The sequence below is a fragment of the Papaver somniferum genome, chromosome 5 (genome assembly GCF_003573695.1).
Source record: "Papaver somniferum cultivar HN1 chromosome 5, ASM357369v1, whole genome shotgun sequence".
NCBI classification, from domain to species: Eukaryota; Viridiplantae; Streptophyta; class Magnoliopsida; order Ranunculales; family Papaveraceae; genus Papaver; species Papaver somniferum.
In genome coordinates, this window is record NC_039362.1 from 128,031,848 (window position 1) to 128,057,299 (window position 25,452).

A 25,452-nucleotide genomic window follows, 5' to 3' on the forward strand; every position below is an offset into this window, starting at 1 on the left:
CAAAATTTACGAATTCACGTGGAATCTCTCAAAACCTCTTGCTTAAAAAGTATCTCCTTAACTCGATAAATCTCATCTGACTAATTCTTAATTGACTAAGCCTTGTTACAAACTTTGGAAAAGAAAAGAAAAACAAAAATGCTTGAGAGCTACTAACCCCTAATTTCTTATGAAATCACATAGAATCTCCCATGTTCTTATGTTCAATTAATTTTGTATTAGAGCATTTTTGTGGCCTGAATTATATTTAACTGCGAATCCCTAAATATCGTATTACATCTAGTTTCTAGATCATCCAGCAGCAACAACCCCAAATTTAAGCTAATTGGAATTTAAACATTCAACTATGGGAATTGCTCCTAATCGGTTAGATTACGTTAGAAAAAGTGAAAGAAAACTTACCGCGTTTTAGTAGCACTTATTGTGCAGCAACAATGGAATTGCTAAAATCACCTAAAAAACTTAAATTCTCACTCGATCTCAATATTATACATGAGAAAGAATCCAACAAAATATCCAAAATCACTAAGATTGAAGAATGTGACTGCAATAACAATAAAAAAATTCATATAGTTTTCGCTTCAGATACACTTTATATACATTGATCTTCGGAATTATTTTGAATCATCGATTACAAAACCCCTTCCCATACCAAACCTATATATATATATATATATTTCTGAGCAATATTTTAAACCATTTCAAACCTAAGAACGATTTGAGGCCCACACAACATTTAGTCCGCCAAGCCCAAGATTATTATCAATCTTTTAGTTCAGCTAAACCCAAGCTTCAATAGTAGTCATCTTCACTCCATCTAACTACCTTCCCTAACACGAAGTATGACTATGCTCGCTTGGAATTTTCAGGGTTTAAACCAACTAACAACAATTCCACACCTTCGTGGACTTATCTCGATGTATAAACCAACCCTTTTACTCCTTTCGGAAACATTGACCAATGAAATTCAAATACTGTGAATAGCGCAAACACTACAATTTCAAAACCACTGCTATTTTCGTAAAGTGGGTAGAAGGGGGGGGAGCCCTTATGCCTATTGTGGAAAAATGAGTTCAATGTCCAAATCATCTTGAAATCCCATAACTACATTCATGCACTCGTCACACACCCCGCTCCAGCCCAGACTTGGATTTGCATATGTATTTATTCCCCTCCACACCCAGCCCCAAGGAAAATCTTCTGGGAAGACTTTCCAACAACTTATCCCAGCACTTCAACACCTTGGTTACTTCTGGGAGACTTCAACGAAGTGATGGACCAATCAGAGAAAAAAGGTGATAGGCCAGTCACTTATGCACAAACGCAACATTTTCTCAATTTAATGGATCAAATGGGATACATTGATCTTGGTTTCAAAGGGGACTCATTCACATGGAAAAATAATCAACAAGGCCAAGACAACAACATCCAAGAAAGACTTGATCGATCAATAGCAAATCAACAATGGAGAACAACCAACCTTCACGCTGGAATCACTCATCTTCCGCGAATAGCGTCAGATCATGCTCCTATCCTACTCCAGACAAAAAATTTAGACTGGCAAGGGAGCAAGAATTACAAATTTTAGCACCTATGGATGCCTCATCCTCAACTCCATTAAGTGGTTAACTCGGCATGGGATAAGCTACATGACTTGGATCCACCGTTAAACCTCCAGCTCAAACTCATATCAACCAGCGAAGCACTTATAGAATGAAACAAGATCAACTTCAGCCACCTTCTATTAGAGCACTGCTCGGTCGAACTCGCAAGCGTTGCTATCTCAAGCTTGTTTTTCAAGTTTAGTTGCCAAAACTATAAGTCTTGTTTCTAGCCTACTTATAGCTAAGTCTCGGATTAGGATAGAATGTGTAGTTGAGATTTAGACTTCATGGTGTTCATCGGTTTGAAGACGAAGAATTACTAAAGGGAGCTTGTGGAACTTTATCAACAAAAGGTATGTGGAGACTTAATCTCATCTATCACTCAAAAGTATATTTCTACTGTATCTCCTATTTGAGACAAAAAGTCGTATAGCTATATAGACTTCAATTATACACATTTGATATTTCAAGCTGAGTTTAACTCGCTTACTGAAAAAGCGGGGGTCTAACAACCACACCCAATATTTCCCTTAGAAATCTGTATGGACAAACTCCAATATACTTTTATGAGAATCAACTAGACAGTTAGACTCAATCAATGAAAAGTATATCAAAGAGTTTATATCTCAATATCTCGATTTGATATTTACTCAAGCAAATAGAAATCTGCGAGTCTTTATCAAAGAGAGATAACTTGGATGGTACCAAAGACCAATACCCAAGTGTCAATCAATTTAAATCAACAACCAAAAGGTCGGATATTCTAATTGATTGAACTAACGCACCACCTGTATTATTTCAATTATAAAGATAAAACAATATAATGCCGAAACTGAAATAACACAGACACCAGAAATTTTGTTAACGAGGAAACCGCAAATGCATAGACCTAGTCCAGATTGAACACACACTGTATTAAGCCGCTACAGACACTAGCCTACTCCAAATTAATTTCGGTCTGAACTGTAGTTGAACCCCAACCAATCTCAAACTGATCCAAGGTACAGTTATGCTCCTACGCCTCTGATCCCAGCAGGATACTGCGCACTTGATTCCCTTAGCTGATCTTACCCACAAATAAGAGTTGTTACGACCCAAAGTCGAAGACTTTAATAAACAAATCTGTATCACACAGAAAAGTCTACGGTAATAGATAAATCCTTCTCCCACGAATATACCTATGAGTTTTGTTCCGTATTTTGATAAATCAAGGTGAACATGAACCAATCAATAATACCAGACTTATATTCCCGAAGAACAACTTAGTATTATCAATCACCTCACAATAATCTTAATCGACGCAGTGAAAAAAGATATTGTGGAATCACAAACGATGAGACGAAGATGTTTGTGACTTCTTTTCTATCTTTCCTATCGGAGATATAAAATCTCGAGCCAATTATTACAATCGTACTCGTAATGATAGAGAATGTAATATCAGATGACACAACTACAAGAAAAGTAGTATCGGTCTGGCTTCACAATCCCGATGAAGTTTTTAAGTCGTTAACCTGGTTTAGAAGAAGAAACCAAAGGTTAAAGGAGAATCGAATCTAGCTTAGCACAACTAGTATCACACAGAATATGTGGGGATTAGGTTTCCCAGTTTCTAGAGTTCTCCCTTATATACACTTTCAAATCAGGGTTTGCAATCAATGTTAGCTTAGTAACAAAACATTTAATATTCACCGTTAGATGAAAACCTGATTAGATTCAAGCTAATATTTCTCAACCGTTAGATCGAAAACTTAGCTTGTCACACACAAATGAAATGTCCAACTTTGGGTTTATGAACCGTACCCAAACATTAACATTTGTTGATTCAACAAGTCAACCAAATGGTTAGCCATATGATTACTTTCATATCAACCATATTCTTCTTCACCATAACTAGTTCAAATGACTCAAATGAACTGGTTAGAGAGTTGTTCAATTGCTTAGATCTTATGTAACTACACAAGACACAATCGAAGAAAAATCGGTTTGATTCACTCGAATCGGTTCATGAACTTTATAGCCACGGTTTTCAAAAGCATTCCTTAGTTTATTTAAACATTAGTTCAAGAATAACCGAATTTAGATATAACCTGCTCAAGTTCGCGGACTGGGTTCGCGGACTTAAGATCATGGAAGGAGTTCACAAACTCCAACAGAAATTCTCGGGTCGAGAACTTTCGCCAGTTCGCGGACTTAGTTCGCGGACTTGGATTACGCCACTTCCATTTCTCTTGATCAACAAAGTTCGCAAACTTTGGTTCAAGGGATAAGGAATTATACATATATGTGTTTCCACAACTATGCTTATATCCTATAAATGGTTATGTAATCTAAACTCTCATTTCAATCATTGAAACATTCTCGGAGGACGGATATAGCCGTTATTCACAGACCATTTTTCGTCAGAGCAATTTTCAAAGTGATTGAAACATAACATGACTTTCTTCACTAGGTAAAGATGAATTCGGCTAAATCGAAAGCTTACCAACACATATTTCAAAAAATAGATAGGCGATATAAACTCGGCTCGAAATACCAAATGTGTATAATGAAAGTCTATATATCAAAACGACTTTTGTCTCAAGAGTAGGAGATAGAATAGATAGACTTTTGAGTGACAGATAAGTTCAAGTCTCCACATACCTTTTAGTCGATGAAGATCCACCAGTTCCTTGAGTAGTCCTTCGTCTTGCATGATGATTGCCATGGAGTTCTTGAGCTCAACTGCACTTTGTATCCTAGTCCGAGACATTTAGCTATGTAGGCTAGAAATCAAGACTTATAGTTTTGATCACTAACATTGACAAACATGCTTGAGATAGCAACGCATGCGAGTTCGACCGAGCAATGCTCTAACAATCTCCCTATTTGTCAATTTTAGTGGAAAAACTATTAATACATATGGAATACAAAAAATAAATAAATTAAATTTTGTAGCTCCAATTCCACATGTCTAATCTTCAACATTACTCGAAATCTTCGTCACTTCCAAGTACTCCAATGATCCCAAAGGTTGTAAGTTTAGCATCATCATTGTTGAAAATACGTAGCTATAACAACAAGAAAACAATAGTTCTCAATCATTTTTATACAATGTTATAGTATCATTACACAGCTTCAAAGTTCAATTGTATCACAACTTCAACAACAATACGATGGTGATATGTATCACTCCCCCTTAGTCAATACTCCATCTCACATGGAAACCACTCCCCCTTATATAATGATCCGAAAACCATATATATTTGTAGTGTGAATTACATATTAATTCTCCCCCTTTTTGTCAAAAAATTGGCAAAGGTACAAGAACGAGATCCTAATGAAATTTCCGAAAGAGACATTTCATGACCAAAAGAAAGCAAAAATATCAACTTGTTCTTTAGATGCAATCATAAAGCCGAAGCTAAATGCATTCATCAAGGAGTTTATAAAGATACAAGATAACCCTATAATATTCCACAGTCGCACTCCCCACAAAGATTTGGCAATTAAGCACAAGTTCAAAAGAACTCCCCCACCCCCCCACCCCCCATAAAATGTCATTCCCAAGGGAACAACAAGAGCGACCTTAATTTCGAAAGAGAAAAGAAGGATTTCTTTGGACATAATAAATCACATAAAAATATGAATTTGAATCCAAAATATTAAATTAACCACAAGAAGTTCATGATTAATTTAACAAAAAGTGCTCAACACAAGTAAACTTATGGAGACTTAAGAATGCTCAATTAGATTAATCACAAGTACACCCATAATTAATCTAATCGAAATACACAATCAGACTAATCACAAAGTAATCAATTTAATTGTTCATACTCACATAAGAGGGTCTATGGAGCAATGACTAAGTTAATCATGAAAACAATCAACCCATTCATGAATGCTCAAACATAAGAAGACTTATGGAGTCATAACTAAATAACCAAACAAGATGATTAATTTAGTTCAAAATGCTCGACATAAAGTACCTTATGGAACATAGCTAATAAAAAATAATCAACTTTGTTGTTTAATGCTCAACATAAGACACTTTTACGGAGCCTCACAGTAATACATAAAATATGGATAGGGAAGATCAATTACTGCGGAATACACAAGGATTCATTCTATTTTCCATCACTTATTTGCATAACGACATACAATAGATATAATCCTTGCAAACAAAAGATTCTAACCTATCTTCCATCAATAATTGACAATATAGGCTTAACTTTTGTATTTGTCAAAAGTCCATTCATTCTTTCATCAATACATGCATATCAATTCATGAACGTCTTTACTGTTGACAAAGTATGGGACAATGAAGTTCACGGACGCAAACGCACATATCCCATAACAATATTGCAATATATAAAACCATAAAGATTAATACTGCAAAAATCATCTTCCAAATAAGTTTAGAATTTAAACCAATAAATCTAAAAACATGAAGATGAAAGTGTTGGACATAGCTATGTATAATCACAATAATGGTTATTCCATCTGAAAAAGCGGGGGTCTAACAACACCACCCAATATTTCACTTAGCAATCTGTATGGAATAACTCTGAAATACTTTGCTAGAGAATGAACTAGACAGTCAGACTCAATCTAGATAAAAGTATCTCAAGGAGTTAATATCTCTCTTGATTTGATTTTTACTCAAGCTAAAAACAATAGCGAGTCTTTATCAAATACAAGGAATACTTGGACGCTACCAAAGGCCAATGTCCAAAGATCAATCAATATCAATCAACAACCAAAGGTTGGATTTCCAATTGATGATCACGAACGCACAACCTGTATTATTTCAATACGGATTAAGCCCCGGGACCTAGTCCATATTGAATACACACTGTATTAAGCCGCTACAGACACTAGCCTACTGCAAACTAACTTCGGACTGGACTATAGTTGAACCCCAATCAGTCTCCCACCGATCCAAGGTACGGTTGTACTCCTACGCCTCTAATCCCAGCAGGATACTGCGCACTTGATTCCCTTAGCTGATCTCACCCATAACCAAGAGTTGTTGCAACCCAAAATCACAGACTTGATAATAAACAGATCTGTCTCACACAGAAAAGTTTATCAAAGGATAAATATGTCTCCCACAGATAAACCCTAGGTTCTGTTCTGTCTTTTGATATAAAATCAAGGTGAACATGAACCAATTGATAATCTGGTCTTATATTCCCGAAGAACAACCTATATTAATGAATCACCTCTCTACAATCCTTCCTGACTACACAAGCGGATTGTCGAGGAATCACAAACACTGAGACGAAAATGTTTGTGACTTCTTTATCTTGCCTATCGGAGAACTCTCACGATCTCAAGTCAATCAATCGATTGTACTCGTACGATAGAAGATGCAAGATCAGATCACAACAACTACGATAAAACCCAAAAGGTCAACCATATGCGCATTTCATATTAACCTTGTTCTTCTTCACCATAACTAGTTCAATTGACTCAAATGAACTAGTTAAAGAGTTTTTCAATTGCTATGAGATCTTATGTAACTACACAAGACACAATTGAAACAAAGATGATTCGATTCGATTGAATCGTCTCATGAAAATTATATCCACGGTTTGCATAAAGCATTCCTTAGTAATTTAATGTTTCATGTTCAGAGCACATCTTTAGATCATAAACTCTTAAGTTCATAAACAAGTTCGCGGACTTAAGTTAATCGGTTGAGTTTTCCAAACTTAGCAGAAATTCTCGGAAAGAGAACTTCCGCCAGTTCGCGGACTGAGTTCGCGGACTTAGCACACAAACGAGTTTTGGAAAATCCAGCAGAAATTCTCGGTCGAGAACTTCCGACAGTTCGCGGACTTAGTCTATGGACTGGGTTCGCGGACTTGGAAAGCCAATTCCACAATCCTCCCGATTTATCTTGATCAACAAAGTTCGAAAACTTCGATTCAAGGAATACATGGTTATGTAATCTAAACTCTTATTTCAATCATTGAGACATTCTCAGAGGACGCTATGTAGACGTTATTCACAGACCGATTCACGTCAGAGCAATTCTCAAAGTGATTGAAACTTTTCATGACTTTCGTCACTAGGTGAAGATAAACTTGATCAAAGCGAAACGCTTTACCAACACACGATTTCGAGATAAAAGATAAGCAATGAATGCTCAGCTCGAAATATCAAATGTGTATGATCTAGTCTATATAGCATACGACTTTTGTCTCATAAGAAGTAGGAGATAGAAAAGATAGACTTTTGAGTGATATATAAGTTCAAGTCTACACATACCTTTTTGTTGATGAAGTTCCACGGTTCCTTGTATAGATCTTCGTCGTTGTATGATGAATCGCCATGAAGTCCTTGAGCTCAACTACACTTTTCTATCCTAGTCCGAGACTTAGCTATGTAGGCTAGAAATCAAGACTTATAGTTTTGATCACTAACATTGACAAACATTCTTGAGATAGCAAAACATGCGAGGTTGACCGAGCTATGCTCTAACAATCTCCCCCTTTGTCAATTTTAGTGACAAAACTATTAATACATATGGAATACAAAAAAGATAAACTTTAGTGGCTCCTATTCCATAGTCTAATCTTCAACGTTCCTTGAAATCTTCGTCCTTCCAAGTACTCCAATGATCCCAAAGGTTGTAAGTTTAGCACCATCGTTGTTGAAGATCCGTAGCTATAACAATGAGAGAAATCGAGATTCTCGATCATTATTATACAGTGTCATATTATTATTATATAACATCAAAGTCCAATTGTATCACGACGTTAACAATAATACTACGGTGATATGTATCACTCCCCCTTAGTCAATACTCCATCTCGATCATGGAAACCACTCCCCCTTACACAATGATCCGAAAACCATATGTATTTGTAGTGTGAACTACAATATTTCTCCCCATTTTTGTCAATAAAATTGGCAAAGGTACAAGAATGGGATCATAATGAAATTTCCACAAGAGACATTTCATGACCAAAAGAAAAATACATACCAACTTAATTTAGATGCAATCTAATAGCCGAAGCTAACAACATTCATCAAGGAGTTTTAAGATACAAGATAACCCCTATAAAATTCGACAACCGCACTCCCCGCAAGATATTACCATTAAGCACAAGTTCAAAAGAACTCTCCCCCATATGATGTCATTCCCGAGAGAACAACTAGAGCGACCTTAATTTCGAAAGAAAAGAAGGATTTTTTATTGGACACTAGAAACCATAGGAATGATTTTCTATATCCAAAGCTCAACCAAATTAACCACAAGTAAACCCATGATTAATTCAATTGGAATACGCAACTAAATCAAACCACAAAAGTGATCAATTTAATTAAAAGTGCTCAACATAAGTAAACTCGCGGAGCTACGACTAAGTCAATCACACGGAGATGACTAACTTAACCATTCAAATACTCAACATAAGGAAAACCTTACGGAATATATGATTATATTAACCAAAGAACATGATAGTGTAGCCTTTCATATACTCAACACAAGAATTTGTGGAATATATGAAAACTCAACTAGATTAATTACAAGAGAACCTATAATTAATCTAATTGGAATACAAACAACCAAACTAATCACCGAAGTAATCAATTTAATTATTTTGGGCTAAACATAAGAGAACTTATGGAACCCCGACTAAGTTCATCATAGAATATGACAACCTTAACCGTACATGTACTCAACATAAGAAAGAAGACTTATGGAGTACTAACTAAATAACCAAACTGGTTGATTAATTTAGTTCCTAATGCTCGACATATAGCATCTTATGGAACAACCAAAAAATCCAAGGTAAATCGACTTAGTTTTAAAGTGCTCAACATAAGACACACAATGGAGCCCTCGTAAAACATAATAAAATGGATCAATGAAGATAAATACTGTGAATAACATACAAGGATCTATTCTATTTTCCATCATAGCGACATAATAGACTTTATCCTTGTTGAACAAAATTTTTTATCCTATTTTCCATAAAATACATGACTGAATAGGCATAACTTTTGTATATGTCAAAAGTCCATTAGTCCTTTCATCAATACGAATACCGATTCATGAACGACTTTACTTTTGAATGCAATATGGGACATTCAAGTTCACAGACGTAAACAATACTTATCCTATAAAAATATTGCAATATCACAAGCCATTAAAATACTGCAATAAACATCATCCTCCAAATATTTTTAGAATTTAAAACCAATAAACCTAAAAAAAATAACACAAGAAGATGAAAACAAAAATAGCTATGTGTAGTCACAATCATCGCTATTCAAAGAACTAGTTATTCTTCCAACTAATCCAAAAGAAGACATCCTAGGCGACAATGCCTTTGAGAATTTCAGCATCATTCCCGAACTCCTTGTTGTCAACAACCATTTGAACATACGGTTCACGAAGATAGGAGTTTATATCAACGAACTGTCTTGGATGATTATGTCGTACAAAGGCTCTCTGAATTTCTAAGGACTTTGACACAAAAGCTTTTATTTCACGAATATCCTTTCTTACTTCCTTCAACTCATCAAGAACATCGGAAAACTTCTGAGAGTTAGAAGGCACAACCCTGTGATTTATTGTATTCCTTCTTTTTCTTTTCAGGGACTTAGAAACAGGAGATTTTTCTTTTTCCTTGATTGAAGATTTAACAATCATGTTGACATCCTTTCCATCTGACATGGTGCTTTGAGAACAGTTATAAATAACTGGATTTGTGTGATTGAATCACCTACCTCAACAAGCAATCTTATATAGGATGTCAAAAAGGAAAAGGAATGTAGGGTTAGAAACCTATTGACAGGTTCGTATACGCCCAACTCTAAAACCCTATAAAGAGTAAAATTGTCGATAATAACCCTTTATTTTATTTGATAGATATAAAATAACAAATATAAGAAAAGAAGGAAAAACTTTACTGAATCCTGAATCAGCACTCAATCTTGTCTCTCTTCGATCAGGCACATGAGACAAGATTTTCCCAACAACACAATCAAGTTGTGTTGCGATGAACAACGATTTGTCCATCTTTTTCCTCAAGGGAGGAATATTCATACTTCTGTCTATCAAAACGATTCGACCATACTTTCTTTTCAAATGGTCTTACTCGATCCCTGGAAACCAACTTCTTAGACGAAGATAAGATCCTACATACCTCGGCGGTCTTCTGAGCAAGTTTCATCTTCCTTGCTAATCGATCTGCTCTTCGTTGAAGTTTGCTGGCGTGCCTTATTTGGTGCTTGTACTTGTAACACCTTGATAGTTCGTGTCTCTTCATCGAACAAAACGAGCACGTCAAACTTGGATATTATTCAGGCATCTGAGATGTGCAAGCATCTAGACATATAATAGATCCTGAAACATTACTGAAAGGGTTTCCAGTTAGAGAATTTTCCAGCTTGATTGGGTTTCCTTCTTCTCCGAACCCATTGAGGTTGATATATGTATTGCTACAAGTATCAAAATCGATATTTTCACCAAGGAGCCATACACTTGATTTCCTATCTTCATCGGAATCATAGGTTTCAGACATTTCATCAAATGTTACAGCTAGACCTTTGTTCCCAGTGTATTTTCTACGATTTGGGCATTCCTTAGCAAAATGGCCAAAACCCTTACACTTAAAGCACTGAGGCATGTCCTCATCATCAGCCACGTCAGCATCCCTGTTTTTAGAAGGTACGCGACTGTGAGGTTTGTCTGATGACCTAGGTTTGTCTCTTGAAAACCGTTTATTTGTCTTCAACAGAAGATCCCTAAACTGTCTTGTGATCAAGGAGACCCGACTTGTCAAGGTCTTCATCTGAAAAATCATTCTCAGACTGATCATCCTCAGAGACATGAACACTTTTACCTTTGGAAAGTAATTTAGTGCTCTTCTGTGCTTTAAAGGCAACATCTTTATTGACTTTGGATGTATGCTCATGGTCAAAGATCCTTAGCTTCCCAACCAAGGTGTTTCTGGAAAGATTATTGAGGTTATTCCCTTCAATGATGGCATGCTTCTTAGACTCGTATCTAGATGGCAGCGATCTGAGAATTTTCATCACAATGTCCTTTTTAGGAATAGTCTTACCCAATGAAAAAGATGCATTAACAATTTCAGACACTTTGTGATTAAACTCATCAAATGTTTCTTCATATGTCATACAAAGGTTCTCCCAATCGGAATTAAGGTTTTGAAGCCTAGCTTCCTTTTCACTGGAGTTTCCTTCAAATACGGTTTCTAAAATATCCCAAGCATCTTTAGACCTAGTACAATTAGACACATAGTGTTGAAGACTTTGGGCAATGGCATGTGTGATAGCATTTAACCCTTCAGACAAGAATCTCGGCAGCATTATATTCACCAATATTCTTAGGAACAGTTCGGTCTCCAGCTGCAACAACGGGAGCATCATAACCATTCACCACATATACCCATGATTGAAAATCACGCGATTGAAGAAAAACTCGCATAGAAATTTTCCACCATAAGTAATTGGAGCCATCGAAGACTGGTGGTACGTTAATAGAGATAGCACCTCTGTCCATAGAGTCAGATCGCTACAAACACATACTTGTTAGGTCTTGAACGTGTTTGCCTACTCTGATACCAATTGAAAAAGCGGGGGTCTAACAACACCACCCAATATTTCGCTTAGCAATCTGTATGGACTAACTCCGAAATACTTTGCAAGAGAATCAACTAGATAGTCAGAATCAATCTAGATAAAAGTATCTCAAGGAGTTAATATCTCTCTCTTGATCTAATTTTTACTCAAGCTAAAAACAATAGCGAGTCTTTATCAAATACAAGGAATACTTGGACGGTACCAAAGGCCAATGTCCAAGGATCAATCAATATCAATCAACAACCAAAGGTTGGATTTCCAATCGATGATCACGAACGCACAACCTGTATTATTTCAATTATATAAAATATAATGCGGAAAAGAAATAACACAGACACCAGAAATTTTGTTAACGAGGAAACCGCAAATGCAGAAAACCCCCGGGACCTAGTCCAGATTGAATACACAATATATTAAGCCGCTACAGACACTAGCCTACTGCAAACTAACTTCGGACTGTACTATAGTTGAACCCCAATCAGTCTCCCACCGATCCAAGGTACAGTTGTACTCCTACGCCTCTGATCCCAGCAGGATACTACACACTTGATTCCCTTAGCTGATATCACCTACAACCAAGAGTTGCTGCAACCCAGAATCACAGACTTGATAATAAACAGATCTGTCTCACACAGAAAAGTTTATCAAAGGATAAATCTGTCTCCCACAGATAAACCCTAGGTTTTGTTCAGTCTTTTGATATAAAATCAAGGTGAACAGGAACCAATTGATAATCCGGTCTTATATTCCCGAAGAACAACCTAGATTAATCAATCACCTCTCTACAATCATCCTGACTACACAAGCGGATTGTCGAGGAATCACAAACAGTGAGACGAAGATGTTTGTGACTTCTTTATCTTGCCTATCGGAGAACTCTCACGATCTCAAGACAATCAATCGATTGTACTCGTACGATAGAAGATGCAAGATCAGATCATACAACTACGATAAAGTAGTATCGGTCTGGCTTCACAATCCCAATGAAGTCTTTAAGTCATTAACCTGATTTTAGAGAAGAAAATCAAAGGTTAATGGAGATCGACTCTAACGGGCGCACTAATAGCACACAGACATGTGGGGATTAGTTTTGCACAATGCTAGATGTCTCCTTTATATAGCCTTCAAATCAGGGTTTTGCCTTAGGTACAAAGTAATCCTTATTCACCGTTAGATGAAAACCTGATTTAGATTCAAGCTAATATTTCTCAACCGTTAAATCGAAAACTTAGCTTGTCACACACACTTAGGTAGACGTTTACTGGGTTGGTTAAAACCATGCCCAAACGTGTACGTGTATGTTGGTTCAACATAGTAACCCAAAAGGTTAACCATATGAGCATTTCATATTAACTTGTTCTTCTTCACCATAAATAGTTCAATTGACTCAAATGAACTAGTTAAAGAGTTGTTCAATTGTTATGAGATCTTACGTAACTACACAAGACACAATTGAAACAAAGATGATTCGATTCGATTGAATCGGCTCATGAACATTATAGCCATGGTTTGCATAAATAATTCCTTAGTAATTTAATGTTTCATGTTCAGAGCACATCTTTAGATCATAACCTCTTAAGTTCACAAACAAGTTCGCGGACTTAAGTTAATCGGTTGAGTTTTCCAAACTCGACAGAAATTCTCGGAAAGAGAACTTCCGCCAGTTCGTGGACTTAGCACACAAACGAGTTTTGGAAAATCCAGTACAAATTCTCGGTCGAGAACTTCCGACAGTTCGCGGACTGAGTCTACGGACTGGGTTCGCGGACTTGGCAAGCCAATTCCACAATCCTCCCGATTTCTCTTGATCAACAAAGATCGAAAACTTCGGTTCAAGGAATACATGGTTATGTGATCTAAACTCTTATTTCAATCATTGAGACATTCTCAGAGGACGCTATGTAACAGTTATTCACAGATCGATTCACGTTAGAGCAATTCTCAAAGTGATTGAAACTTTTCATGACTTTGGTCACTAGGTGAAGATAAACTTGATCAAAGCGAAACGCTTTACCAACACACGATCTAGAGATAAAAGATAAGCAATGAATGCTCAGCTCGAAATATCAAATGTGTATGATCTAGTCTATATAGCATACGACTTTTGTCTCATAAGAAGTAGGAGATAGAAGAGATAGACTTTTGAGTGATAGATAAGTTCAAGTCTCCACATACCTTTTTGTTGATGAAGTTTCACGGTTCCTTGTATAGATCTTCGTCGTTGTATGATGAATCGCCATGAAGTCCTTGAGATCAACTACACTTTTCTATCCTAGTCTGAGACTTAGCTCACCGACCAATCATTGAAACAATCAATAAATAATTAAAATACACCATTTCGAAAGAAAAGCTCAATCATTGAAACATTCTTAGAGGACGTTATATAGTTGTTACACCATTTCTCGTCAAAGCAATTTTCAAGATGATTGAAACATATCATGACTTTCGTCACTAGGTAAAGATAAACTTGGTCGAAGCGAAAAGCTTACCAACACATATTTCGATATATAGATAGGCGAGGTATACTCGGCTCGAAATACCAAATGTGTATAATCTAAGTATATATATATATAGCATACGACTTTTTGTCTCAAGAAGTAGGAGATAGAGTAGATAGACTTTTGAGTGACAGATAAGTTCAAGTCTTCACATACCTTTTTATCGAGAAGTTCCACCGGTTTCTTGAGTAGTTCTTCTACTTGTATGATGAATCGCCATGAAGTCCTTGAGCTCGACTACACTTTCTATCCTAATCCGATACTTAGCTATAATAGACTAGAAATCAAGACTTATAGTTTTGATCACTAACATTGACAAACATGTTTGAGATAGCAACGCATGTGAGTTCGACCGAGCAATGCTCTAACAACAGTCATTTAGTGTAGACTCGGAATGTTTCGTATTGATCATTTGATCACTTGAAAATTTCTTTGAAGCTAATAGTTTGTCTGAGTCAGCTATTTTCGTCTTCTAAGAATGTTTCAGTAATTGAATTGGGAGTTTAGAACAATTAACCAATGATTGGATATAGCGCAGTATGAGTACTTGTATGCTAACTGTTGCAAGTTACTCCAAGTCTGGGAATCTCGTGTGCATACCCGTATGCGTACTGATTCAAAAGTTGAAGTCTGGGAACTATGGTATGTGTACCCGTTTGCATACTAACTTCAACTGAGTTCGGTTGTGTATGACAGTATGCGTACCCGTTTGCATACTTGAGTGGTTAAGTTCTAAAATCGGCTAACTCGTGAACAAATACATTTATATAATAAGGAATGCAATCTTTTGCAAACCGTGGCTATAATATTCATGAATTGATTTGAGTGAATCAAAACCGATTTTGCTTCAATTGTGTCTTATATACTTCTATGAGAATATAAACAATTGAACAACTCTATAACTAGTTTCATTTGAGTCATTTGAACTATTTGTGTTAAGATTAATAAGGTTGATATGAAATTGTTTATATGGCTAACTTCAGTTAACTATTGTTGAGCCAACTAAGTGTACATGTTTAGGTACGGTTACCCATATCTAAACGAAAGTACATTTCATTTACGTGTAACAAGCCAAGACAATCTAACGGTTGAAAGATATTGGCTTGAATCTAATCAGGTTTTCATCTAAAGGTCAATATTGATTGCTTTGTTCCAAAGCTATCAAACCCTAATTTGGAAATTGTATAAGGTGGAACTCTAGCAACTGGGAACCTAATTCCCACACCTCCTATGTGATACTAGTTGCGACTAGAGTCGATTCTCCTTTAACCTAGGTTTTTCCTAAAACCATTATAGGTTAACGACTTAAAGACTTCATTGGGATTGTGAAGCCAGGCCCAACTATTTTCTCTATAGTTGTGTGTTCTGATCTTACTTTGTTCTATCGTATTGAGTACTATCTTCTCTAAGATTTGCTCGAGATTTAATCTCCGATAGGTAAAATAAAAAGTAGTCACAAACATCTTCGTCTCATCGTTTGTGATTCCACAATATCTTGTTCCGCTACCATACAGTTAAGATTATTGTGAGGTGATTGATATTACTAGGCTGTTCTTCGGGAATATAAGTCTGGTATATAAATTGGTTCATGTTCACCTTGATTTATCAAAAGACAAAACAACACTCGTAGGTATTTCTATGGGAGACATATTTATTCAATAGACTTTTCTGTGTGAAACAGATTTGTTTATCAGGTCTTCGACTTCGGCTCGTAGCAATGCTTAGTTGTGGGTGAGATCATCTAAGGGAATCAAGTGCGCATAATACGGCATAGTTCTGGAGGCGTAAGGAACGCGATTGTACCTTGATCAGTGTGAGATTGGTTAGGGCTCAACTACATTCCAGTCTGAAGTTAACTTGCATTAGGCTAGTGTCTGTAGAGGCTTAATACAGTGTGGTGTTCAAATCTAGACTAGGTCCCGGGTTTTTTATGTATTTGCGGTTTCCTCGTTAACAAAATTTCAGGTGTCTGTGTTATTTCTTTTCCACATTATATTTGTTTATATAATTGAAATATCACAGGTTGTGCGTAGTTCAATCAATTAGATAGTCCAACCTTTAGTTGTTGATTAAATTGATTGACTCTTGGATATTGGTTTTTGATATCTTCCAAGTTGTTTCTTATATTAATTAGGCTCACGGATTTTTATCTATTTGATTTGCTGATTACATTAAGAAACAGAGATATAACTCTTGGATATAGTTTTCTTAAGATTGAGTCTGACTGTCTAGTTGATTCTATTGAAAGTATATTGGAGTTAGTCCATACAGATTGCTAAGCGAAATATTGGGTGTGGTTGTTAGACCCACGCTTTTTCAATTTGTATCAGAGCAGGCAAACACGCTTAAGACCTCGTAAGGCTGTGTTTGTGGCAATCTGATTTGTATGGATAGTTTTTTGTCTCGAATTCGCACACATAAAAATGAGTTCCAAAGTTTTTGATTATGCTAAATGTCTTGGGTTTACCTCCAAGGATAACTCCTTTGTTGATTCTTCAGAATCCCGAGGTAAAATGTGTTAATATCAGATTCTGATAACATTCCCTCTGATATGACATTTAACACTATGTCTAAAGCTGAAATGGAACTCACCAGAACTCGAAAAAAAATCTGCTGAGATTTTTTTATTTTCAAGGAGCTAAGATAAAGGCTCTTGAAGAAAAACATGATCATCTCATTGATGAGCTTGAGATGTCTCTTGGTCGAGAACGAGAACTCTATAGCATAATTGAGGCCTTCTTTAACAATATCAAAAAACTTGTTCAAGAAACTACTCTACAACGTGAAAAGATTAGTACTCTTGAGGATATTGTTAAAGAAGATTCAATCAGAGAAAAACGTTTGATCAAGACTCATTCATCTGATCTGAACAACTTTCGTGTTGAAAATGAGAAATTGGTTGCTTCCCTCCTTCTAGCCCAGGAACAGTGCAAACCCTTGAAAAAGGAAAACTCTGTTTTAATGAGAAAATCTTATGTACCAATCTCTAATTCTCAGACAGAATTACAGTACATGAAGAAAAGTTCTCCAAAGGAAGTTCCTGCTAAGAAGTGTTTACATAACTTGCAGTCTTCTGATAGAGCTATGAACTTACAGGTTCCTTCCATTGTTTCTCTTCCACAAACCTATTCTTTCTGTGGGAAAAAGAATCACTATGTTCAACATTGTTTTGCTAGAAAGAAACAGATTTCCGATCTTCAAAGTCTACTTATTTTTACAGTCGACAGAGTAAATTGTCTTACGACATCTACAATGGATTTCATTCCTGCAGAAAGCCAGAACTCTCATAAAAGGGACTTCAATGGTCACTCATCTCGAAATCTCTACAGGGATCGTGTTTCTCCTCTTGGTGCAAACTCTTACACCACAAAAATACGCATTCCCAGTGTTTATGAGAATAAGTCTGGTAGATCTAAGTCTAGAAGGTGGAGACTTCTCTCCCATAATCCTATGGAACCAATTTCTAGAGGTCCTAGACTTAATCCTCAGAAAATTCCCTCTAATGGATTTTCTAAAAAGGTTATGTCGAATTCTTATGGAATTAGAAATAGCCGAAGGAAGGTAAGAAATACTAGGATCAAACTCTCAGATGGTATTCACAGCTCATCTCTCAATACAAATGGTGGGATTACATCTCACTTTGATACCTAGTTCTAGGGAATTTCGTCCTTATATATAACTTGAGAGTTGCAAGGATGATATTTGCGAGACGCTCAAGTCTACTGTTGGTTACCATTTGTCTTGTGTTTGTTTGAGTTGTTTTCCCCTTATGTGAAGGTTGAGTCACTTCTTGACTCCCTATAACTAATGTATCTCTTCCATATGCTCTGATTAACTTTTTTTTTTAGTTATTGAGCCATGATGGTAAGAGACGTTTGAAAACAAAGGGTATTTCTTGTTAGATCTTTTCTGATCCATTAGTCTTCCACACCTAGTCCACGAACGTCCGTGTCTTTCTTGGGAGTTTTAGGGTTTCCACAAAAAGGGTGTCCTTATCTTGTTTGTAAACATATATATCTTTTGTTTTGCCTTCCCTAATAAAAAAAAAGGAATTGAGAACTCCTCAAGACCTCAAGAAGTAGTGAATCTTGAGATGGAAGAAGACATTAAAGGATGCGATTATGTTTAAGAACTTGTCTTGAAAAAGATGATTGAAAGGAAAGAGTACAACTCCTGGATTGGAGAATCTGTCAAGGATTTAATTCTTTTCAGAATGACTCTAGGGTCGAATTTGCAAATCTTCAATTGCAAATAAATCAGCTCATTGATGGTCAGACCAAAATCCCTGATAGTCAAAAGATCTTGATCAGGAATCAGAAGAAACTCACAATGGACTGTGTCAAAGCTAGGCATCTTGCCCACGCTGTTGATTGGAAAGTTAATGTTCTAACTCATGAACATGGAGTCTCTACGGTCAAAAGAATCAAGGACATCAGTGATACCTTTTATGATGGACCCTTTCAAAGGTATGATGTTATCAAAGAAACTTGATTTTTTGTTTTGTCTAGGAAACTTCTTATGAGAATTTATTCTTGTGTTTTAAGAAGGATAACTAGCGTTTGGAATAGTAATTATTGTGAGTACACATAGCTATTGCCAACAACTTTCATCTTGCAATGTTTTTAGATTTATTTATTTAAATTCTAAAGTTTATTTGGAAGATGATTTTGCAATATTAATCTTTATGGTTTTATATATTGCAACTTATTATGGGATATGTGTGTTTGCGTCCGTGAACTATGATTGTCCCATATATGTCAAAAGTTAAGCCTGTTATGTCATTATGCAAATATTCATGAAGATAGGATGAACTTTTGATTGCAAAGATTAAGTCTAGTATATGTCTTTATGCAAATACTGATGAAAAATAGAATGATTCTTTGAATATTCCGCAGTATTGGTCTTTCCCTGATCCACTTATATGTGAAAGTACCGTGTGGCTCCATAAGTTCTCTTATGTTGAGCATTTCAGACTAAATTAATCATGGGTTCTCTTGTGGTTAATTTAATTGAGTATTTTGGATAAAAATTAATGTTTCATGTAATTTTTTAATGTCCAAAGAAATCCTTCTTTTCTTGTGAAAGTAAGGTCGCTCTTGTTGTTCTTTCGGGAATGACATTTTATGGGGGAGGGTTCTTAATTGAACTTGTGCTTAATTGCCAAATCTTTGTGGGGAGTGCGGCTGTTAAATATTATAGGAGTTTTCTTGTATCTTTATAAACTCCTTGATGAATACACTAAGTTTCGACTATGTGAAATCATCGAAACAAAGTTGATATGTTTTTTTTTAGTCATGAAGTATCTCTATGAGAATTTCATTATGATCTCACTAGTTTTCGTACCTTTGCCAATTTATATTGACAAAAAGGGGGAGAATTAATGTGTAGTTCACACTACAAATACATATGGTTTACGGATCATTATGTAAGGGAAAGTGGTTTTCATGTGAGATGAAGTATTGACTAAGTAGGAGTGATACATATCACCATAGTATTGTTGTCAAAGTTGTGATACAATTGGACTTTGATGCTTCGTAATAACACTATGAAATTGTATAACAATGATTGAGAGCTACTTTTTTCTCATTGTTATAGCTACGGATCTTCAACAACTATGATGCTGAGTTGAACACATTCAAAATCACTTGAGTACTTGGAAGTGACAAATATTTCGAATAATGTTGAAGAACCAAGGAGATCAAGCATTTGGATGAGAAGCTACAAAGTTTATTTATTTTGTGATCCATATGTATTGATAGTTTTGTCACTAAAATTGACAAAGGGGGAGATTGTTAGAGCATTGCTCGGTCGAACTCACTAGCGTTTCTATCTCAAGCTTGTTTTTCAAGTTTAGTTGCCAAAACTATAAGTCTTGATTTCTAGTCTACTTATAGCTAAGTCTCGGATTAGGATAGAAAGTATAGTTGAGCATTAGACTTCACGTCGTTCATCGATTGAAGACGAAGAACTACTAAGGGGAGCTTGTGGAACTTCATCAACAAAAGGTATGTGGAGACTTGAACTCATTTATCATTCAAAAGTCTATCTACTCTATCTCCTATTTGAGACAAAAGTCGTATAGCTATATAAACTTCGATTATACACATTTGATATTTCGAGTTGCGTTTAACTCGCTTACATATTTCTCGGAATATGTGTTGGTAAGCTTTCGCTTTAACCAAGTTCATCTTATATTCTTGACGAAAGTCAAAATATGATCATGTGAAATTCACCTGGTAACATCTTACATGATTTGTGTGAGATTGTCATTTGATGTAGACTCGAAATGTTTCGTATTGATCATTCGATCACTTGAAAATTTCTTTGAAGCTAATAGTTTGTGTGAGATAGCTATAGTCGTCTTCTAAGAATGTTTCAATGATTGAAATGGGAGTTTAGAACACTTAACCATAATTGTATTTAAGCACAATATATGTACTTGCATATGTGTTTATCCAAGACCGGAACACAGTATGCATACCCGTATGCGTACTAGTGAGGTCAGGTAAATTCCGGGAGCTAGAGTATGCGTACCTGTACGCGTACTTGCGAAGTCAGTTGAAGTCCGGGTACTATAGTATGCGTACCTGTACGTGTACTGGATTTAACTGAAATTTGGAAGTGTACGAAAATATGCGTACCCATTTTCATACTGGCGAACACAGTCCAAGTCCGGAAACTTAGGTATGCATACCTGTTTGCATACTTGAGTGGGTTATGTTCTAAAATCGCTTTGTTCATGAACTAATACATTTATATAATAAGGAATGCAATCTTTTGCAAACCATGACTATAATGTTCATGAATTGATTCGAGTGAATCAAAATCAATTTTGCTTCAGTTGTGTCTTGTATACTTCTATGAGAATATAAACAATTGAACAACTCTAGAACTAGTTTCATTTGAGTCATTTGAACTAGTTATGGTTAAGATGAACAAGGTTGATATGAAAGTGTTCATATGGATAACTTCGGTTAACTATTATTGAGCCAACAAAGGTTCACAAGTTTAGGTACGGTTACTCATATCTAAATGAAGTCACTTTTCATTTCTGTGTAACAAGCTAAGTTCGATCTAACGGTTGAAAGATATTAGCTTGAGTCTAATCAGGTTTTCATTTAACGGTGTGTTAGAGCACTACTTGGTCGAACTCGCAAGCGTTTCCCAAGCTTGTTGTCAAGTTTAGTTGTACTATAAGTCTTGATTTCTAGTCTACTTATAGCTAAGTCTCGGATTAGGATAGAAAGTATAGTTGAGCATTAGACTTCACGGCGTTCATCGATTGAAGACGAAAAACTACTAAGGGGAGCTTGTGGAACTTCTTCAACAAAAGGTATGGTGAGACTTGAACTCATCTATCACTCCAAAGTCTATCTAATCTATATCCTATTTGAAATAAAAGTCGTATAGCTATAAAGACTTCGATTATACACATTTGATATTTCGAGCGGAGTTTAACTTGCTTACATATTTCTCGAAATATGTGTTGTAAGCTTTCGCTTTAACCAAGTTCATCATATATTCTTGACGAAAGTCAAAAGATTATCATGTGAAAATCACCTGGTAACATCTTACATGATTTGTGTGAGACAGTCATTTGATATAGACTCGGAATGTTTCGTATTGATCATTCGATCACTTGAAAATCGCTTTGAACCTAATAGTTTGTGTGAGACAGCTATTGTCGTATTCTAAGAATGTTTCAATGATTGAAATGGGAGTCTAGAGTACTTAACCATAATTGGATTATGTGCACAATATGCGTACTTTCATATGTGTTGATCCAAGACCAGAATGTAGTATGCATACCTGTATGACTATTGGCAAGGTCAGGTAAAGTCTGGGAGCTAAAGTATGCGTACTAGTATGCGTACTGGCGAAGTCAGTTGAAGTCTGGGTACTATAGTATGCGTACCAGTACGCGTACTGGATTCAACTGAAACTTGGAAGTGTACGACAGTATGCGTACCCGTTTGCATACTGGCAAACATAGTCCAAGTCCGGCTACTTAGGTATGCGTACCCGTTTGCATACTTGAGTGGGTTATGTTCTAAAATCGGTTTGTTCATGAACTAATACATCTATATAATAAGGAATGCAATCTTTTGCAAACCCTGGCTATAATGTTCATGAATTGAGTCTAATCAGGTTTTCATCTAACGGTGAATATTGAATGCTTTGTTACCAGGATAACATTGATTGCAAACCCTGATTTGAAGACTATATAAAGGAAAACTCTACCAACTGGGAAACCTAATCCCCACACCTCCTGATGATAAACAAATAGGATCAGAACCACGCTAATGACCAATCTTGATCGAAGAAGAAAATTGTACGTTGGTAAAATCGTGTTGATAACGTGTTGCAGTAGAATCATAGAGAAGAAGACAAAGATGCAGATAAGGAGAATAATTTATATTCAATAAAATAATCAGGCTACATGGATATCATATCCTTTATATACATGTAAAGAAAAAACCCTAGGTATCTAGTTGGACCGCACGTTCATGGACCACATGCCTTATAACGTGATATTATTGCTTGGATAAATTAGGCTACCTCCTTTAGAACAACTTTATATAATTAATTTTCATACTAAAAATATTTTATCTCTAGTTACAATATACTACAAGAAGAATGTCGGCACACTGAATCCTAATTAGGTAATAAAGTTCCTAATCAGTAAAATACTTTTTTTTGATATTTGAAGATCTAATTGATATGCTTTCTTAAATTATTAACATTTATGTCCAAAAATTTGATTGATATGCTTCCTTAGAAAATCTTGATATCCACTATATTTTGTGTGGTTGTCCCACTTGTTTCCTTGTGTGCTGTAATACCGGACATTCCTTGTATTATGTACATGCATGAGCTTTAATACATATTAATAAGAAAAGATTTTCTTTTATTTTGAAAATATAAAAAGTAATGATTTCATTTTCTTAATAGAGCACTGTAAATTGAAGTTCAAAAATTGCACATTGTTATCTCCATCAAAAGAAAATTAACTCAAAAATGGGAAAACTTTTTCATTTTTCTTCTAACGATTACTCATATTTCATTTTTTATTAAACTTATTCGTCGATGTGGATCCAAAGAAAGGGTTTAGTATCACAATGATTCATATAGACTCTAAAGAATCGCCTTTATATCATGATGACTATTTAATAAGAGACAAAAGGCTCCGAAGACTTGTGGAACAATCCAAATTAAGCTCAAGCACGTAACATCGAGTCACAAATATTACTCCAGAGCAATGGAACACGCTCCATGAATCCCGATGTTGAACGTTTGCCTGTAATTTATGAACCGACAAGATTTTACGTTGCAATGGTTGGTTTAGGTACGTTTCCTGGTAGACGACAACCATTCATGAATTATTATTTATTGATCGATTCAGGTAGTGATCGGACGTGACTTCAATGTGAAGGTGCCAGTAAAACTTTCAATCAAGATGCGCCACTTTATCCTTGGAGGTCATCAACTACATATCGTCATGTTCCTTGTAATACTCATCCTCTTTGTAAGGGAGATAAATACAATGCCGATGGAAAATGCACTTGCTTATCAAAATACGTCAGTGGATCAGTTACATCTGGTATTGTTGCTGAAGAAAAATTCACTCTAGGCTCTGATATTGGTGGCCTTGAAAGTATTGAACTACTCATGGGTTGTGCTTTTATTCAAGAAAATTTTGAAAAATATATTGGTAATAATCATTTACGTGGAAAACCCGATCTTATTGTGGGGATATCCGGTTTAGGATCAGAACAATGGTCTTTTCTAAATCAGTTAGGTGTTGTTGGACAAGTTAAATTTGCCTACTGCTTCGAGAGGTTTAACTCGAAAATTGAGGGATCGAACACATATTTAAGGTTTGATGCAGATGCGATAATTGGAGGTGTAGGTCAAGAAGTACGTAAAACTCCCATTATTGTGTCTCACTTTCGGCCGCAACTATATTACTTAAATCTAGAAGATATCAATGTGGGTAACAAAAGAGTAGGATTTCCTAGAGGTACTTTCAAGCTTAACAGTCAAGGAGAAGGAGGTACTGTCATAGATTATGGTTCTCCACTATCTATGATGTATAAAGATCATTTTGATAGAGTTGCAGAGCTGGTGAAGGCACATTTTAACGAGCTCGGAATTGAATATATTGGTTCACTAAAAAGTTTTGATGTTTGTTTCCGCTTACGGGGAAGATTTGATATTAGTAACTATCCTTCCATAACACTTCATTTTCAATAGGACGATTATGTTATTCAGGATTATAGATCTAATCTTATGGTGCCAAATATTCAAACTATTTGTTTAGGAATTTTTCGAGGGAATAGTACTGGCATGCCGTCTTTTATTCTAGGAGCAATGCAACAAGCTAATAAACGTATTTTATATAATGTTATGAATCAATCACTCTCATTAGCTACAGAGTATTGTGAATTAGATTCATGAAGGGAAAATGCCAACTAGCGTTAGGAACTATCAAGAATAAAATCATTTTGTGTGGTATTTAATAAATTGTTATCCAGCTTGTTAGAGCACTACTCGGTCGAACTCGCAAGCGTTGCTATCTCAAGCTTGTTGTCAAGTTTAGTTTCCAAAACTATAAGTCTTGATTTCTAGTCTACTTATAGCTAAGTCTCGGATTAGGATAGAAAGTGTAGTTGAGCATTAGACTTCACGGCGTTCATCGATTGAAGACGAAGAACTACTAAGGGGAGCTTGTGGAACTTCATCAACAAAAG

The 25,452-nt window shown here is 35.8% G+C and overlaps 1 protein-coding gene across 1 annotated transcript; it reads left to right on the plus strand.

The window, feature by feature from the left end:
• Positions 1-23,974: 23,974 nt before the first annotated feature.
• LOC113279580 (aspartic proteinase nepenthesin-2-like) lies at positions 23,975-24,955 on the plus strand. The gene is made up of 2 exons (XM_026528262.1): positions 23,975-24,047; positions 24,135-24,955. Exons 1-2 carry the CDS (start codon positions 23,975-23,977, stop codon positions 24,953-24,955), a joined length of 894 nt encoding a protein of 297 aa, XP_026384047.1.
• Positions 24,956-25,452: the final 497 nt, after the last annotated feature.